This window comes from Meles meles, chromosome 1 (genome assembly GCF_922984935.1).
Source record: "Meles meles chromosome 1, mMelMel3.1 paternal haplotype, whole genome shotgun sequence".
NCBI lineage: Eukaryota > Metazoa > Chordata > Mammalia > Carnivora > Mustelidae > Meles > Meles meles.
Window position 1 is genome coordinate 213232663 of NC_060066.1, and position 19591 is coordinate 213252253.

The window sequence follows — 19591 nt, forward strand, 5'->3', positions numbered from 1 at the left end:
CTGGGCAATCACAGCGAACGAGGTCTCAGATGAGCAAACTTATTAATTTTTAAATGCAACCTTCCCGAGAGTAAGCAGGGCAGACGTGAGGACAGCTCCGCGGGCAGATGTCCAGGGCTCTCGGAGCAGACGTCACTGCCTTCCCTTCCCAGAGAATCACTCTGCTGCCCAGAAGTGCACCCAGCCTGGGGGTGCGCAGGCCCTTCCCCGACAGACGCTGGGGGCACCTGCTCACGGCGAGCAGAGAGGAGCCCCAGCGAGCGCACCGGGCTGGCGAGCACAGGCTGAACGACAGCTAGAAACGACAGCGAGGGAGGGGGGTGGCAGGGGCTGGGTGTTCTAAATGACCCCAGCAGATGCAGGCTGAAGTTGCAGGTCGCGTGGGGTACTCTGCCCGAGCAGCTAAGACGCGCAGCTGTGTACTCGGGAGAAGATGGGCCCCTGGACTTGCCTGGCTAGTGGAGGGCTGGGTGCTATGCAGGTGAGGAACCCGAGTTCCGGGCCTTTTGGGGATCACAGACGCCCCAAGGCACCCAGCTGCGAAGGCAGGCACCGGATTTGGCATCTTTTAACACTACCGTGGCTCCCCTCACCCTTCCTGCTGCCCCAGAGGGCCACGGCACCCTTGAGCCGTGGCACGAGGGAGGCTGCGGTGGCCGCTGTGAACGCTGGCCTGGTGGTTCATGCGGCAGACTCAACCAGGTGCCCACCGTGGCCAGCCTCTGCTGTGACCTGCGGCCTGCGGGAGCCCCGTCTTACCTCATCGGTGATCTGGCCTCCGAAGGTCACCCATGTTCCTGGAAGGAGACACATGGGCTCAAGTCAGAGACCCTCTCCAGGGAGCTTGCCACCCCGCCCCCATACCCAGGGTGCTCTGCCCTCAGGCTGCAGGGCCTGGGGGACAGCCACAGGACACCATGCCACTTGCTCTGCAGTGCGCACGTCCTCAGCATGTGGGGACACTAGGCCTTCAGGGCAAGTCTCCCTCTCTTGGGGACACCAAACCGGGGGACAGGAAGTGCCCGGAGCAGGCAGAGGACTGCAGGTCTTTGAAATGCTGGTTGAGGCTCAAGCCGATGGGCTCCTACTCTGGTGACCTGCCCCTGGGAGCAGGACGAGGGATGCCTCCCTGAAAACGGGCCAGTCTGACAGCCACGCCCACGCGCTTGCTGGGCGGCACATGTGTGTGCGTGCGTGCGAGCGTGTGTGTTCAGGGGAGTGTCAGGAGCATACTGTGGGTACCAGGGAGGGGGAGAGACAGTGTATGCTGGGAACAGAGCTCACAGCTGGGGAAAGCCTAGATAAAAGGACACAATCCATCTGCCCTCTATGAGGACTCAGTCTCGTAAGGAGAGAAGATGCTCTCCGGACACACCCGGGGCCAGGGGCCTTCTCTGATTTTCTGGTGTGAGGCACGGGTCTGTGCGTGCACAAGGCCCCTGGTACTCCCCTCGCTTCTTCTGTCCCTCTCCTGAGGCACCCCCCCCACTTCCTGGTTGCTGTGGCAACTGAGCCCCACCATCCCCCTAATCCTAGCTCCCACCCCTCCCCCAGGGCTGGCCCCTCCAGCCCTCCCAAAGCCCCGGCCTCCCTGGATGGCACCCGACCAAGGGAGCCCCCACACTCACCGAGCCCCAGGCAGGAGACCCGCAGGCCCGACTTGCCCAAGTTCCTGGAAAACAAACTTGGTGTGAGTTCTCAGGGACAGGGACAGGACCTGCCAGCCAAGCGCAGCCCCGCCCCCTCTGCTGTTTCCAAAGCCCAACCCCCAGCTTGAACCCCCCACTCCAGTCAATGTATCTTTGGAGACTCTGAAGGCAAGGGGTCGTCTGGAGAGAGGCCTGTGGCTCACCGGCCTTTAGGCATAAAGAGCCACAACTGTCCGTTCCCCCCGCCTGCCGTACCCACGCCAGAGCATGGCCACACGACCAGGCCACGCTGGTGACCGCAGTGGGGCCTGGAGAGCCACCTCGAAAGAGATCAGGGGAATGGGCTGATTGAGGCCTTGTGGCACCCGGTCATCACGGGCCTCCGAGGTACCTGCCGGATGAAGATCTCAGGGTCCACGTGAAGGGGCCGCAGCCATCACTAATGTCCTTAGGAGGTCATGGAGGGTGGCCGTGCTCTGCTGAGGACTGGGATGCCACCTGTCCTGGCCTGGTTGTCCCGGTGCAGGCTGGCTGGGGGCCTGCGGGAGCAGCCGCAGGCCGGGAGGTCTTCAAGCATCACGTCCGCCATCTCCCACTGCTCCGTGGGTCAGGGCCCTTCCTTTCCCCCACATTCCCATTTTACACAAGAGCACACTGGACCTGCCCAGGAGCCGAGGGGCCAGGAGTCCACTGGGCTCCCCACCATGACGGCGCACCCCTTTCCCCATTCACGGCGGATGCAGGGTGTGAGTTGCTCGCATGGTGAATGAAGTCCACGAGCAGGGAGGGAGTCCACTCCCCTCGGGGCACCCCCGCTGCCAGCATCCCGGTCCTGGGACCAGCCCGGGGTGCAACACCCAGCCAGGCCGTGGAAAGTCAGAATTGTGACAGACTCAGAGGGTAAACCCCAGCCTCCTTCCCCGAGGGCTTCAGCGTTTCCCTGCGTCCTCAGTTTCTCTACCCAAACCCGGCCCCCTCGGACCCTCTGAAGCCTCGGTTTCCTGCTTCCCAGACCCCAGGACCCTGCCCATGTCACAGGCGGTCACAGGGGGTGGGGAGGGGACGTAACAAACTTGTAAACGGTTTGAGTCGCCGAATTTAAAATAGTTCTAGAAGACCCAGGTTTCTTCTCAAATTTCCATTGAAACCGGCCCGGCTGCCAGCCCACTGTTCCTGCGGGGAGCGATGGGATTTTCCCCACGCAAGTTCAGAACAGCTGCTGGTACCTGTCAGGGAGGGCAGCTGCTCGAGCAGAGGCTCTGAAGCCACAGCTGAAACCCTGGGTGCGTGAGGGCACCTGCTGCCTCAGTGGACCCCTCTGCAGAACGGGCTCCCAGGGCCCGCCGCAAGGGTGAAACAAGGTAACAGGTGGCCGGCTGTCACAGGACGCTGACCCTTCCTTTTCCGCACGCGAGAAGCAACAGACAAATCAAAGAGCTTTGCAAAGCTACTGAGTTAAAAAAACGGAAGCCTCCCCTGTTCTTCTCCCCTAAAAATCAGCGAAATAATCTGATGGTGCCCTCAGCCCACGGCTCGTATGATCCGACCCAGAGCAACTTGGGTTTGCGGCTGCCGGAAAGGAAGGCGATAGTTACCACGTTGGAAGCGTGCACAACCTGTGAGAACAGCCTGTGGGAACACAGAACATTCCTCATGTGGCTTCCGGTTTGCCGTGAGAGAGTTAAAGCACGAAATGTAAGGGCTGAGCAGTCGAAGACGGGACCTAAAGCTTTTCTGACGAACTTCGAATCATGCTTGAGTTGATGTTGCTTCTAAGCAGAAAGTTAAGTTTAAATTTTGTTCTGTTGTCTATACATTAACGGAATGAAAAAGTTGTGTTTTTTTATAAAAGGAAGGAAGGCGTCACCGTATCATGTATAGATCGTGCATCGGGCCAGGCCTGCTCAAGGTGCAGGTGATTGTCCCCCCGTTAGCTAGAAAGTAGCTGTGGCTGAAAATCAGAGCCTTGCTTGCAAGCAGCCTGGAAGGAACAAGGGATTGAAGCTTCTGATCAGTAGTTCCTCACTGCTTGGGGTCACAGTCCCTTTGAGAAACCCATAAAGGCTGTGGCCCCCTTCCCTGGAAATGTGCAGGACACGAAGACCACTGGCCCCTGTGTGCAATGCCCGGGCGCTCCCAGGGCCTCGGGCCGTTGGTCTCCGTAAATTCCAGGTGCTGGAAGGGAGGCTGAGCTCCCGACTTGGCAAAACTCCCACTCGTGACCGTGGGAAGGAGTTTCCTGGCCAGGCTCTGCAGAAGGCTACGTTTTGGGGCACCTGGGTGGCTCAGTGGGTTAAAGCCTCTGCCTTCAGCTCAGGTCATGATCCCAGGGTCCTGGGATCGAGCCCCACATCAGGCTCTCTGCTCAGCAGGGAGCCTGCTTCCTCCTCTCTCTCTGCCTCTCTGCCTAGTTGTGATCTCTGTCTGTCAAATAAATAAATAAAATCTTAAAAAAAAAAAAAAGAAGACATTTTAGGTACATCTTCCTGAAAGTCCCTTTCACCAGCATGGAACCAGATGCGTGCACGTGCTGAGTATTCGGGGGGATGAGTGGCTTTAGCAACAGACAGATGAGAGGACAGAACTGAGCTCGCCTGGGTCTGTAGCTAGAAGGGGCGCCTGGCACCCCTTGCCCACCGGAACGGGCCAGGACCCAGGGCGTTCAGCTCTCCAGCTGCCTCCCCGCCCACTGCCCACAGGAGTAATTTAACAAAACTAGGGCACCGCGTGATGCTGTAATTACCCCGCTCAAGTTGTCTCCCCGATAAAATGACAGTATTAGTCCTGCCATCCGCTGGCAGTCCTCGGGAGAAGGAATGAGAAGGGACAGGGTATCTCCAGGCAAAATGCTTTATAAATACGGCTGCTCAGTGGGGGTGGGGAGCGCCACCAAGTCCGCCTCTTCTGGACCAGCGCTGGGGACACGCTGCCCCTTGAAACTCCCGAGACTCGAACACTGAACATCGTCTCCTACAGAGTTTTCTCCCCTAATTCGGTTGACCTAATGACAGAGTAGTTGGCTGACTCTCTTAACCCAAGTGATGCTGGCCTCCACGGATTGGCCTCATGTCTCTCCTGCGGTCTGGAGAAATGCTAACGGGGACTCATGGGTTTAACCTCTGCCGGAGGACAGCACCGATGCCAGGATATTAGCCACCAGGTGCCCTCACCCCGAATCTGCACCGCAGACCCCAGGAATTACTGACCCTTTAAGAAGAGTCCAAGGCCTTTACATTCAGCCAAGTGGTGGAGGACGACACGTTGAGCCGGTGACAGGGCAACGTGGTCTTAATGAGCTGGTGGGACGAGTGCGGGAGCTGGGGTGTTTGCGGGGCAGCCGCTCAAATGGGGGTGTGGGGCGCCTGGGTGGCTTAAGCCTCTGCCTTCAGCTCAGGTCATGATCCCAGGGTCCTGGGATTGAGCCCCGCATCGGGCTCTCTGCTCAGCAGGGAGCCTGCTTCCCTCTCTCTGCCTGCCTCTCTGCCTGCTTGGGATCTCTGTCTGTCAAATAAATAAATAAATAATCTTAAAAAAAAAGTAAATAAAATGGGGGTGTGATGACCCGTTGACAGGTCCGTCCCGCTCCTAGTCTCCAGGCTCTCTATGGACAGGCCCGGGCTTCTAGGTCTTTGGCCTCAGATGGTAGCGGCCAGCAGGGTCTCGGGGGTGTTTGTTGGGTAACTGAGGGGGGCGAGAAGCCCTCTCATCGGCGCCAGGCCCTTGGGGCAGAATGCTGGTCCCTCCCCTTATCCACAGGACTTGGCATTGCGCTTCTCCCATACTGAGCGAGCCCCTCTCGGGCCCCCCAGCGAGAGTGTGGCACTCTGGCCGCCCACCTTTAGTTCCCCTAGCACCAAAGGGTGTGGCTGGAGGCCCCCTGGCCAGCTTCCTGAGGAGGCGGTCAGAGTGGGGGGAACGAGCAATCAGGCCCCCTGCGGTCCCCATCTGGCTCCTAGCTGTGGCCCTGGGATGGTCACTATGGAGCAGCTCCGTGGGGCAGGCACCCCGTGGGGCAGGCACCCAGCTATAAGGCAGGCAGCCTGTACTCACATGGGCACCCAGTGGTTGGGATTCCGGCTCCCACTTCAGCCTCTGTGAAACCACACTTCCTGCGGGTGTATGAAGCTGCCTTCCTCCCCCACACTGTCGAGCAAAGCTCAGCAGGGCACACGTAAGGACAGATAGGTCCCCCAGTTAGGGAGCACTGAGCTGGGATCTGAACCCAGCTCCTCACGCTGCAAACCCCGCAGCCTAAGGAGCATCTCCCCTTACCGTTCGTCTCACCCTCCTGGCCTCTTACACAAACAAGTGCACACACACGCACACGTTTGTGCAAACACACACACGTGCGCCCACGGGCAAACACACGCAGACACACACAGACACACGCGCACACTGTTATCTCGAGCACCCAGGCTCTTGAAGATTTACTCCTTAACAGGCCATAGGATCCTCGGCCGGAGATCACGTTAATACCCGGACTTTCCATTACGTGGCACTTCAGGTTTTTTTAGAAATGGCCTCACTTACGTCAGCTCCGTTAACGATCCCGGGATTGACTTAAAAATAGCAGCGGGTAACAGGTATCTAACCTGAAATACAGTGTTTACTCCTAGCTTTGGATCCCCACTTAACAAAAGACACAAGCTAGCAGGGCTTCTAGACTAGAGAAGTCCATTCTGGAGCGTCCTCAAACCCAAGCTTTTCCTCCAGAGGCTCATACAAGAGAATCAAATGCCCCCGAGGACCCAAGGAAGGAGGGGGTACGGGCAGAGAGGCAGAAGGACTCAGAGTTTTCCCCAAATTCCCCACCACGCGGCCCGGGACTCCACCCGGTTCTTTCCCGTGTGGCCCGACTTCGGGCACCGGTTTGGGGAGGTATAAGCTCTACCTCTGGGTGTCAGAGTGAGCCTCTCAATACTTCCCGAGTTGGCTGCACCACCAGCTAGAAACCCAGACACTGTCCTCGGATACAGCTAGAATCTTCCGTGGCTCCCTCTGAGCCTGCGTGACTCTCCGGGTCCAGCTGATACGTACTGTTTGCTCTAAAACATCATTCCCCAGGAGCATCCTTCTGGAAAGGGTGAAGGGCTGAGAAAGGCCAGACCCCCCCAAGACAGGTGCCCTATGCCCCTGCCCCCAGGGGTCTTTTGTACAAAGCCGGGATTGTCCTCTTCCCGCCGGGGGCACCTGCTGCACGTCTGAGCAAGGCCCAAGGTGGGGCGAGGGGTGCACGTGGGGAGCAGGAGGACGGTCCCTGCCCCGACACCCTTGCACACACAAGCCGCGGCGAGGGAGCCTGGAGCCTGGTGGTGGACAGAACCCAGGCAGAGGCACACGGGACAGCCGGGGCTCAGCCACCAGCAGGGACGTCCCGATGCTGCTCTGTGCCCTGTGGAGTCGTAGTCCTGCCCGAGGAGGAGCCCGGGCCGGGGGTCTAGCTCAGGTCTGGCAGGGAAAATTAATTTCATCACATGGTTCACTCACTGCTCCCTGAATATCAAACCAACGCCTGTCGTGATACCCTCACTGCAAAGACCACCCACGGGGCATCTTCTGGGGTCCTGTGCGCCCTGGGGAGGGCAAGGGGGTCAGGAGGCCTGTGGCCAGCGCTGGGGGTTCCCAGGAAGAGAAAGCATCCCAGGGTCCTCCGTGAGGGGCTTGGTTATTGTTACCAATACCCACCCCCGCCCAAGCCCCCATCAAAGGAAACGAACGGGCAGAAGGAAGAGAAGCCATCAAGCACCTTCCTGTCCCCCTGCAACCACCCCCCCACTCCGCAGTGGTGAAGAAAGAAACTTGGGGCTGAGCCTGAGCCCTGATGGTATTTCTCACCCAGTCCGTGCAGCGCCAGGAGCCCCCCACCCCGCCTGGCCTCGCAGGATGCCAAGTGCCCACATCTGACCACGGATTTGTGGATTTTCCTGGCTCTCTCTGAGGTGGGTGATGGGGGGCAGCCTGAACCCCTGAACCCCCCGGGGCCCCGTACCTATATTTCATCCCCGGCTGTTTCACGCTGGCGTCACCGGCGCACGGGAGGCTCTGTGTGGACAGATGTCCCAGGCTCCGTGCCACCATGGCCACGGCGCGGAAGCGGCCACGGGAGCCCAGGCTGGGGCTGCTGGCCGCCGGCCGGCCCAGCCGCTCGTCAGTGCCCCGGCCCTTGAGGCTGTGCTCGGAGCACACGAAGGACACCTGCATGCCGATGCCGGGCGCCCCGCTCCGGGCCGCGTCCCCGTCTTTCCAGGCCTCCAGAAGCCCTCCTTCTCCCAGGACAAGACTTTATCTCAGAAAGCCAGGAAGCTGCGAGGCGTTCCTTTAGGGGCGAGGATCTCCCAAAGCAAAGACAGAAAAACCTGGCGCGGTGTCCGAGGGAAGGGAATCAAATGTCCAGAATCCTGCTGGCAAAGACCTCATCGGAGGGCACCCGGCAATCCAGGTGGGGAGGGGGGAGCCAGTTCCTCTCCCCTCACGTCTTTCTCTGGCTCGGCAGGTCCTTCCCCTGCCCTCACCCTGGCATGGCTCCGGCTGTCCGAGCCTCCAGCCCGGCAGCGTCCCAGCGTTCGGCCCGGCTGGGCTGCCAGTTACTCCCGACCTCCGCGTGACATCGCTGTCCTCCGAGGGAGAAGGGAGGGTGCCTCTCAACAGGGTGAGAGCCTGGGGGCTGAGCAGGCTGCTGCCGAGGGTGGGGTGGGGGTGACCGGGGAACAGCTGCTTTTCCAGGCTTCCCAGAGCCCGACTCCTGGCTCTGCGCACCCCGGGCTGTCGGGGCTCCCCCCAAGTCAATTAGGTGACCGGTGAGAAGTGCAGGGAGCCATCCAGCCATTCATTATTAATGACACGGGATGCACAGCCGTCCGCCCTGGGCTGATCCCCGGGAGGCCGGCTCCGGCTGCTCCAGGCTGTCAGCCGGGACTCATCAGACTGGCGACAGGCGGCCGCGGCCAACTCTAGCTGCTTGCGGCTCGCACCCAGCGATGTGGGGCTTCCACTAGGTTTCAGCACAAGCAGAAGCCGAATCACCCGGAATGTGGGGAACAGACCGCTCTGTCTCGATGGTGTAACGCAGACAGCCCGAGGAGAGAAAGCTGGGGGTCGTGAGCCAGAGACCAGAGACGTTCGAGCACTCCCGTCCTTAGCTCCCAGCACACAGGCAGTAAACGCTTCTGGAGTGGATGTGTGAATGAATGAATGAGGAAAGACACCTTCCCCTGCTACCCTGTCCTCCTTGCCCACACTCATGGGCTTAGGCTAAAGCTGGGAGCAAGGCTCCCCTCCTGGAACAAAGCTCATGGGGTGTCCTGACACCCCCAGAAGATGCCCCCAGTGGCAGGAGGGGCTGGCTTTGGCCCTGAGTGTGCCACCCTTGCCCTGCAAAAAGTGAGCCCTGGCCAAAGCTACTCTTCAGCTTCTTTCTTGCCACGAGGGAGGGGCAGAGAGAGAGGAAGAGAGCAGGTAGTGGGGTCTTGTTCAGATTCTGCAGCTAATTTGCTGTGTGATCGCAGGCAGGGGGCTTGCCCTCTCTGGGCCTCCACTGACGAAATGAGGGGCATGGTCCAAGAAGATGCTCTCTCCCCCAGCTTGGACCTACAGGGCCGTTCTGCAACAGCTGGCTGTCCACCCTCTACTCTGACAGGACCCAGAGAAGAGTTCACCCAAAGATGTTCAGGACGGAGGGCGCCCGAACTTGCTCTCAGCCCTGGCCCTGCCTTTTTGACATGGATGTTAAGAATGAAATCTTGTTCCCCTCCTGGCCTCTCTACTCCTGAGCTGCGTAGCCTAGGGCAAGTGACTTCCTCTCCAGGCCTCAGTGTTCTGCGTGTCTGATGCAGATCACAGAGCGTGGTCAGATCACGAATGGCAAGGACTCCCGTGATCCCGCAGCACGAAGGATTTTTGGAGGTGGGACTCAGGATAGGCCTGCTCTCCCACACCTCTTCATTGGTAACTGTTCCCCTTTTGTCCTCCCTGGGCCCGCCGTAGCAGCAGCAGACGCCTCCTGACTGTGACACCTGGACCCAGGGACAGAGCTGGGGCCTTTGCCGAGGGCACCCTGGCAGGTCACAGACACCGCCTTCAGATGTCACCGGGGGCGCCTCAGGACCCAGAGGTCCAGCTCTGCCTTCTTCATTTAGCCGCCCACATAGGCACAGGCCTGCCTGGCCCTCCCTGCCCCTCTCGAGCAGCAGGGGCCAGAAGGTGGAAGGGCAGCCTGTAGTGTTGACCCTACTCAGCAGCTGAGCCCTTCCCTGAGTTGGGCTCTGGCCTTCAGGAAGCCCACAGGCCTGCCAAAGAGGCTGCGGAGGACAGAGATCGCCTCCACTCCTTCCAGGGCTCATGAGCTAATGGTCTTGGGCAAGGTCGCTCAGCTGTCTGACCCGGATGCTGGGGGGGGGGGACTCCCTACAGTTGCAGGTTCCTGGGTCTCCTGCTGACCTACAGACTCAGCAACTGTGGGGCTGGGCCTGGGAAGCTGTGTTTGTTTTTTTTTTTTATCAAGAGCTTCTAGTGGGTCTGTGCACCTGCTCTAGGGGAGGCGGAAGTCTCCTGATCCATTCTCCCTTAGATATTTCATTTCTCTGCGCTCTGGTAAACGATCAGATGTGGCATCTTCCCATTGTCCAGGGCCGCCTCAGACGGCCTGCCTGAAGCAGCTCCAGGTTAAGTAAGACTCACAGAGACTTAGTCGCCACAATGTGTCAAACATCATCTGCCCCACGGTACAACCCAGCAATTCCACTCCTAGGTATGTGCCCAGAGAACCGAAAACATACACCCACACAAAAATCTTAAACACAAACGACCAGAGCAGCGTTATTCATCACAGCCCTGAACTGATACAACCAAAACGTCCATCCACTGGTTAAGGAAAACCAAAATGTCCATCTACACAACAGTACGTTATTAGCCACAGAAGGAACAAAATCAGCAACACATGTTCCGACCTGGATGGACCTTGAAAATGTTACACTAAGTGAGACAAGCCAGTCACAGAAGGCTCCATGTTACAGGATTCTGTTTGCATGAAATGTTCAGAACAGGCAAATCCATTTAGACAGTAGCTTTGAGGTTGAGTGGGGAGTTGGGGAGGGATAACTCATGTGGGTGCAGGGCTTCATTTTGGAGAGATTATAATGTTCTAAAATTGTGCTGACTTTTGTACAAATCTATGAACAGACTAAAATCATTGAATTGTACACTTTAAGCATCTGTACGGTATATGAATTACATCTCAATAAAACTGTTGCAAAAAAAGAAAAGTCATCTGCTTCAAAAGCCTCTGGGCCTTACTCTTATAGTTCCCCGTGAGAGCGCCCTTCCTGTTTCTCTGGCTTGCAAGTCCTCCTCACCCTCTGATACCAGCTCAGATAACAGATACAGGGTGAAGCCAGTCCCCCAAGCACCAGTAACCTTTCCCTCCTCCAGACGCCACCAACTACGTTCTACCCAGCGATACACCACGGTGCGAGGAACCAGTTGCTGGTTCCTGGTGGCAAGGAGCACCCCTTGGTAGGACTGAGCACGGTCCTGCACTAGTCCTGAGCTAGTCCTCGCTCCATCCCATTATTACGTGTCACCGAAACGACGGACGTGAATATTTGACGTCAGAACTCCCTGGGGAAATCCAGGACAAAGAGATGCTGTTCTCAGCAGAGAACTGTCATGTGGAGAAGACGGGCAGGGGGGTGTTTAAAGGCTTACCAGAGTCTGTAACTTTTCACTTGCCTAAAACAGGGTTCACGACTTGCCATACTCATAGGAGGTCACAGACATTAGACAAGAGTGGAAAAGCTGGAAGCTTTATCTCTTAAACCGAACTGGCCATGATGAAAGGTCATCCTGAAAGGGCCGCTCTTTCGGACGGTTTAGGTGAGGAGGGTGAATTCCAGACCTGCACTGGTCGACTTGAGATGGGCTTTGAGCAGAAGCACTGAGTGTGGCTGGTGGATTTGGACACACGACAGTTTTCTGGGTTTTCGGCCTCTCTAGCATCTGCTGTTGTTACAACAAAACAGCTAGTTCCAGCTGTGACTCCTCAGAGACAACCCCCCCGCCCCACCGCCAAATTAAAGCTCTCCTCTTTGTCCGCAGAATGCCGCTATGGAGAGCTTCTTGGAAGAGAAGCTTCTGGCCCAGCACCCGGGAGGGCAGGAGAGACAGGAAAGCTTCGGCCCAGCCAGGCTGGTTCCTCCGAGATGGGGACAGGCTCACAGTGGGAGGCGACGGGCCACTCTCCCATCCACAGAGGCCCCTGGAAGCCTCGAGGCCTGGAGCGGAAGTTCTAAAGATGATTTTTAAGAGCGCAGACTACAGTCTTCACTCCAGAGTGAGGACGAGGACCCCCTGGGTGGCTCAGCGGGTTAAGCGCCTCACTCTTGGTTTCTGCTCAGGTCCTGATCTCATGGTCCATGAGATCGAACCCCACATCAGGCTCCACGCTAAGGATGGAGTCCGCTTGAGATTCTCCCTCCCTCTTCCTCTGCCCCTCCTGTTCATGCTCGCTCGCTCTCTAAAATAAGATAAATAAATCTAAAAAAAAAAAAAAAGTGACGATGAGCAGCTATGCCCCACAGAGGCCGGGGTGCCTACCCTGTATCAGCAAGGCTGCCCGAATGGAGCATGTTTTGCACCCAAAGGTGACTTCCTGTCCCAGGGGAGGGGGGTGGATGCTGATGAGTTCGGGGCTTCTCCAGTGAATGGGAAGTTCTGTCCCTGAATTTCTAAGCAACGGGTGGCAGACTGGTGGCCTTCTGGAGGAGGTGTCGTCTGGTAGGTAAGAGCTGAAGACCCCCTGGGGGCTTCCTTCAGGGTGCCACACCCCAGTCACGTCCAGCGCTAACGGCCCTGAACGGGAAAAAGGCTAACCGGCAGCCGATCAGCTCCTCTCCTTTCACTTCTTAGTTGACGCCCGGTCCGGGGCAGCTGGGCCGGCCCAGAGTAAGTCCTTCTGGCACCTTCCGGAGCACCTCTGGGCCAGCGACTCACACGGAAACGGCGCTCCCGGTGCAAGCTGCGTTCCACTGCACCCGGCCAGGTGGACGCCGTGATGGTCCACTCACTACACTCGAGGAAACTGAGGCGCAGAGAGACCGAGTAGGGAAGGCTGACGCCGGGTCTGCCCTCACTCACGGAGGCGGCAGGCAGGGGGGGAGCAGTGTGTTGGGGTACCCCCCGCCCGCAGAGAAGCTCCTGCTCTCGAACCCTCAGATTAAAGGGTGAGGGCCAGGGGTCCGCCCAGGGTGCTGCCTGGGGCTGTGTGTGGATTTGATTGGGCTGTGCTGACCCCTGCCTTTCCAGACGGATAGCACAGAACCAACCACCCTGGTCCCCATCCTTGTCCAAGGAGAAGAGCCTCTTGGGGGTGGGTTCCCCCCAAATATCGGGGTGGAGGCCTAGGGATCCGTACTGCTCACAGACGTGGCCTGATTCCTGAGGCCCGGCTGACCGGGAAACGCTTGTTACGTAGAACCCAGCAGCGGGGGCATTAGGATCGCTGCAGCCCCTTCTGCCCCGTGATGGGGGGCCGCTCTGCTGACGCTGTGGTCCTGGTCAGCCCTCCCCGGACACCCAGGAGACACCCCACGCCTGCTGTCCTCCCAGCCCCGGATCCTGTCAGGGCAGCTGTTCCCGAACGACCGGCTGGTCTCTGCCTACCTAACCTCCTTCCCTGTTTCCTCTTCCCTTCCTTCCACGCCTGCTCCTTGTCCACACAGGACATGGGCCACACCTCCCTGTGCGACTGCCTCCAAACCACGCTTCTCTCCCACCAGCGGCCACGCCTGGAGCCCTGAGCGACGTCACTGCCTTACACAGCCCTCCAGACAATTCTGTGAGGAAGCGCACACGGTCTCCACTTTCCAGAGGCGGAAACGGAGACACAGAGAGGTCGGGTGACTCACTGAAGGTCATACAGGTACTGCAGGGAGCCGGACTTCCTCCCAGGGCACTCACCCTCGCTTGGGCAGGCCAAAGGAGTGGAGTGAGCCCTTGGCACCTATTATGGGTGGAAATGCGTCCCCAAGAAGACAGGTTGAGTCCTGACTGGTCTGTCTGTGACTGTGAGCTTACTTGGAAGGAGGGTCTTTGCAGATGATGTAAGGTTACGGTGGGGTCGCACTGGAGTAGAGGGCCCTAAATCCCATGACTGGTGTCCTTATAAGGAGAGAGGTTTGGGGACAGACAGGCATACAGGGAAAAGAGCCACGTGAAGCTGGAGGCAGAGACTGCGGCGGCCCGTCTGTGAGCCGAGGGGTGCCAGGGCTGGCTGGCAGAAGTAGGATGAGGCAGGCAGGGAACGCTCCTCCCCTAGAGCTCTCGGAGGGAACGGGGCCCTGCCCACACCTGGATCGCAGACTTTGGGCCTCCAGAGCTGTGACAGATTCCGTGTCTGTTGTTTCAAGCCCCTATTTGTGGTACTTTGTTGTGGTAGCTGCAGAAAACCAATATGGGACCTTTCACAAGGGGGACTCATCCCCACTTAGCCTCTGAGACTGGTCCACACACCGTCCCTCTCTGGTCTCTGCTCTTTCTCTCGTGCCTCTCCTGTCCACCTGTCCTTGAGACACACCTGTCCTGCCCACCTGTCCTCGGAGACACACCCGTCCTCCTGCGTACCTATCCGCCTGCCTGTCTGTCCTCGGAGACACACCTGGATTCTCAGCTTTTCCAGGAGGCCCTCTCTGATGCCTCAGCTGTAAGGGATGCCCTGTGAATACAGCAGCTAGGCAGAGTCTGCTCGGTGAACCTGGCCACAAACCAAATGCTGTCTGGTGATCGAGTTGGCTTGTGGTAAGAGCCCATGGTCTATGGTCAGAACTCGCAGGGACGCAGCTGGGCTCCCCCACCAGAAGCGGACGACCAAGTCTCCCTGCCCAGGGTCCCCCCAGCCTCCCTGTCTGGGCTGCCTTAGAGGCGCAGATGCTGCCTCCAGTCCTGTTGTCAAGGAAGCAGCAGGGACGAGACACACTTTCCAGGGGAATATTCTGGAAAGGGGCTTAGGGCCAAGACCATTCAACACCATCTGCCCCATACCTATAGAGACTTGGGATGTTCTCCGTGCTGCGAACAAGGCTCTGCTCTTAGGGGCTGCAGGTAAGAGGGCCAGCAGGGGGACAGAACAGTGGGACTGAGGATGGTCTGGGACGCATTTGCTCGACCAGGCGCTCGGGAAAGTCTCTCCGAGGACCAGGACGTGATAGAGGGGAGGGAGCCGGCCGTGAGAAAATCTGGGGGACCAGAACTAGCAACGGCCCTGAGGAGGGAACGAGCTTGGCAACCTCCAGACCTAGAAGGATGGAGCCTCCTGAGTGGGGGAGGGGTCTAAGTCGAAATCAGAGCAGGGAAAGGCCACATGGCCTCAAGGGGATTTGGGATCCATTCCTGGCGCCCTTGGGGAGGTGGCAGGGAGGAGCAGAACCGAACCAAGGTCTGGGTCCAGCGGGTGCCACGTGGGTCTGGGACCTCTAGCCAGTCCGCTGGGAAAGCGGCTGCCACATCTGAGGCCACATCCCTGGACCCCCCGCCCATAGCTACTCCCCAGGGTGGGTGCAGGGAGGGGAGCTCACCCAGGCACTGTGCGGATTTAAAAATTTGATGCATTTTTTTTTTAAACCACAGGAGTCGAGGAAAGTGAAGAAGCAGCAGAGAAAGTTAACAGGAAAGCCTTTCCCCCAGCTGCGAGCTCAGTTCAGCTGATAAAACGCCCAGGCCTGGGGCACAGCTGTCCCCTTGCTTCCCCCAGCAGGCGCGTATCTGGAGGCATCATCTTTTTTACATTAATATTTAAGACCGAGTTTAACGGAGTCGCAGCCCCGCTGCTGGCGGGGACGGTGGCCGTGGGGGAGCACTTATCTGGGATCTTTAATAACTGTGGGCATTAGTCACAGAGGCCTGTCTTCCCGATAACCGCAACCCCCCTGGAGGCAGCAAGATGAAATCCACCAGATAAAGAAGGGGCCGTGCGGGTGTGACCACCTTTGGCCCATCAAATGTGAAAGGCGCTGTGGTTTCTGTTCCCCTCCGCTCCCTGGGGAGTGGGTTTTCCCTGGGTTCTCAGCCCCCTGCATAGCTCCCCATGTTTCTGATGGGGCCCAGATTTTCCTTGGGGTGTCAGGCAAATAAGCGATTGGCCCCCGTCTCCCCCCACCCCATGTTAGCTTCCTGGGGCTCCCAAAATGGAGCACCGCAACCTGGGGGGCTTCAAAGACTAGAAATAGACCCTTTCCCAGTTCTGGAGGCCGGAAGTGTGAGATCCAGCTGTGGGCAGGGCGGTTGCCCTCCGGAGGCTCCAGGGGACCCCCACCCCCTGCCTCCTCCAGCTCCTGGTGGCTGCAGGTGTCCCCAGACTCGTGATCACGTCTATTCTCTGCCTCCTCCGTCATGTGGCCTGATCCCCGCGTGTCGTCATATGGCCTTCTTTCCAGGGCGCCAGGCATCGGAGTTGGGGTCCACCCTACCGCAGGAGGGCTTCGTCTTAACTGAGTCCATCCGCAATGACGCTATTTCCAAACAAGGCCACATTCTGGGGCTCAGCGTGGACATGACTCTCGCCGGTGCACCTGCCATCGTGAACTGTATCCACCACGGAGGGGGCTGGGGTCTTCCAGGGAGGAAGCCATTTTGCCTCACCCTATTGCCCTCCACCTGCTGCCCTCTGGCCCAGCCACGCCGGCCAGATGTTCTCCTGTCTCCTTGGCCTGGAAGGTTCCACGCTGCCTCTTAACATGTCCCCCTTTCAGATGGTTGGGGTCTCAGCTGTGCCGGGCTTGTCTTACTTCCTTAGGTGGTTACTTGCTTTTTCTCTGCTTCCCTGAATGAGGATGTACCGTCCACGAGGGTGGGGGCCCTGTCCATCCTGTGTGCGCGGCATCTGGACCCAACAGACCCGCCTCCCCCTTTTTAAAAAGTTTTACTCATTTATTTGAGAGAGAGAGCGAGAGCATGAGAGTGAGAGTGAGCGGGCAGGGTGGGGGGAGGGGCAGAGGGAGAAGCAGACTCCCTGCGGACCAGGGGGACTAACAAGGGACTCGAACCCAGGACCCCAGGAACGCAACTGAGGCAAAGGCAGACACTCAACCATCTGAGCCACCCAGGTGCCCCTGGAGCCAAAAGACCCCTAACAAACATCTGCTGAATTACTGACAAGCATCAGTGACCGGCGCCCCACCCCTGCCCCCCAGTCTCATCTCCCTCTTGAGGAATTTCCACTAGAATCAGGAGCTGCTGGGGCCAAAACAGCTGATACTCTGCCCCCCCACAGCTGGATTTAGAACACAAAACCTTAAGAATCCTGCCATCTAATGGACTCACAGGGGAAGTGCCTTGTTTCTTTAAACCGCACCATCCGACAAACAATGGGCCGTAGCTCTCCGCAGCTGCATGTTAAAGCCATTGGGCTGGTCTCTGCTCTCCTCCCCAGAGAGCAAGCAGACAGCCCCCGGGGCCTGTGTTAGACAGAAGCCGCATCAAAGACGGGATGCCCAACTACATCTGAACCTCAGAGAAACAAGGTTGTACTATAAGTATGGCCCAGATATCGTGTGGGATATACTTACACTAAAAAAAAAAAAGGTTATTTGAAATTCAAATTTAACACAGGAACAAAACCTGAGCACCTGCAATGGATATTTGCAAGCGCCAGCTCTGGGGCTCTCGGGCCGCTCCTGGAGGCTCTCAGTGGAGAAAGTGGGCCGACAAGAGCGCTGCCCCAGATGCTGATTTCAAAGACCAGCCAGCTAAACAGAACGTCCTTCTGAAGTTCCAAGCAGAGCGAGCCCTCCACGCCTGTCACCTGGAGAACAGAGGGGCCTTTGCTGCGGATGCGGGCGCACAGGGGCGGGCAGCTAATTTCGGAGGCCACCTGCGGAAAACCGCCCTCCCCGCCCGTGAGGACGGTGCAGCGCACCGTGCGACGAGAGCGGAACGCGTCCTTGCTCAAGCACAACCGTACCCAGCCCGGGCCGACGTCTGGTCTGGTGCCAGGACGAGCTTATCAGAGGTGACGAACCGAGAGGCCTTTTCGTGAATTCGTGTCTAGCCGGCCCCCTGTCACTCAGCTGTCCCGGTGGCAGCGCAAGAAGTCAAACGACAACCACGCACTGAACCCTGCTCAAAGCGTCATCAAAAAACCGCGTTCTGCTCCCGCGGAGCGCATCAAAGTGGTCACCATGCTGGTCCTGGAGGGCAGGACGAGGCCGGGGAGGACAGACTTTGATTTCCCATCGCACGTTTCCGCGAGGCCGGACTCTGTAAACGCGCGCCCTCCACCCTGGCGTCCGGTCCCGTCCCTCGCCGCGCTCCCGGCAGCCGCCCTCCGGCGGCACCTGCCTGGTCCTGCGCATCCCGCCCGGCCCCGGCGCGGCCCTTACCGGTACTTCATGCCCGTGCGCCGGGCGGTGCAGCCGTCCAGGGAGAGGCCGTGCATGCGCAGGAAGCTCTCCATGTTCCTGGCCTGGGCGGCCGCCCGCACCTCCCGCAGCCGCTGCAGCTCCAGCGTGTCCGTCTGGCGCACGGGGTGCAGGGCCCAGTCCGAGTGACACCTGCTGGTCACGCTCCTCAGGCTCTCGCTGTACGTCATGGACAACATGGTCCCGCCCGGCCTGGGGGCTGCCGCTGTCCGGACGGGAAACGCGGGGAGTGGCGATGAGTTAGGGACGGGGCCGCTGCCCCTCCCCCCCGCCTGGGTGCCCGCCCAGGGGCTGTGCCCGGGGCAGGGGTGCTGCAAAGACACGTCCTCGGGCCACAGCGGCCGCAGCAGGTCTTGGCACCCGCGGCCGGGCCCCGGGAAGCAAACTCCTCCTGACACCAGAGTCTCCGTCCTTGTTCTCCAAGCTGCCCAGCTGGAATCTGGCTCAGCCCCATCCTCTGCCCTCGCCTCCCTGAGACAAGCGCAGGCCAGGCTGCATTCCAGGCGGGAGAAACTCAAAGGGGCTCCAAACGAAAACAGGGCCAGAGAGCATGCAGAGAGCCCCGCCCCCCACTGCCGAAGGCACCGCCTCACAGTGCTCCCTGGCGGTGTTGCCAAGGTCAAAGCAGGTCCTGGGCTGTGTCTGGGGTGATGACGCAGGACGAGCTGGCCCGAGGAAGGCCCTATGCGCGCGTTCACGAGACGCACGAAGGGAGACCCTGGCCACATCCGTGTAGAAAGTAGAAAGTGCCGGGGCACTAGCAGATTCCATGGGCTCCATCCTCCACGATAACCGAAGCCGCACGCTTTTGCCACAGACAGAATGGGATGTGTGTAAGGAGGGGTGACGAGAGAGGGACAGAGGTTCCGTGTAGATAGGGAAACGGCCAAGCCGAGATGGGAGGAACCATTGCTAAATTGTCCTCCCGAGTGAGGACCACACTCTCGGAAACTAGAAACACAGGGGCCCCTCGACGGGGAAACTGGTTACGGAAATGAGAGTCCATCCTTAGAATGGAAATTGGCGCAGCCTTCCGCGAGGCTGGTCTCCATGGACTGATATGTGGTGATTCCTCGGAGACAGAAGTGAAGAAAACACCGGGCCAGCGGGAGAAGCTACCACCTGTGTTAACGCACGTGCGTGAGTGAGTGAGACGAGGAGGGAGCTGTGGCCACGCACCCACGTCCTGCAGTATCCGTGGGCAGCAAGGACACAATTGCAGGGGTCAGGGGTGCTCTACAACCTGGGGACCCCCCCGCACCAGACCATGGCCCTCTGCCCTGGCTCAGATGCCCACAGGGCAGCCCCAGCATCACCCCAAGGACGGAAGGTGGAACGGGAGCTGCTAGGTCAGCAGCAGAGCGGGATCCTGGAGCCGGCACAGTCCCCAAGGGGCAGCAAGTTCGAGCGTCCCTGGGAGGGGCTGGGAAAGCTGTCCCAGGAGCTGAGGCAGCTGCGGAGGCCTCGGCTCTGTCGCTGAGGGCAGAGGTGCTGCCCTGGGCTAGCCCCCTCCTTGGGTGAGACCCTCCCCCTGGA

At 59.0% G+C, this 19591-nt stretch overlaps 1 protein-coding gene across 9 annotated transcripts in view; it reads right to left on the reverse strand.

Moving 5' to 3' along the window:
* Positions 1-19591, reverse strand: part of KCNAB2 (potassium voltage-gated channel subfamily A regulatory beta subunit 2) — an 83257-nt gene that overhangs the window by 25157 nt on the left and 38509 nt on the right. For 5 of the 9 annotated variants that reach the window (XM_046013737.1, XM_046013721.1, XM_046013728.1 and 2 more), the window contains 2 exons: positions 1629-1672; positions 760-797 (listed from right to left, as the gene is read on the reverse strand). In XM_046013737.1, the coding sequence (XP_045869693.1) occupies positions 760-797; positions 1629-1672 (82 nt within the window). Of the gene's footprint in view, positions 1-759; positions 798-1628; positions 1673-7638; positions 7873-18016; positions 18385-19591 lie in introns of those variants that run through there. The other 4 variants (XM_046013672.1, XM_046013691.1, XM_046013682.1 and 1 more) reach the window with 4 other exon arrangements.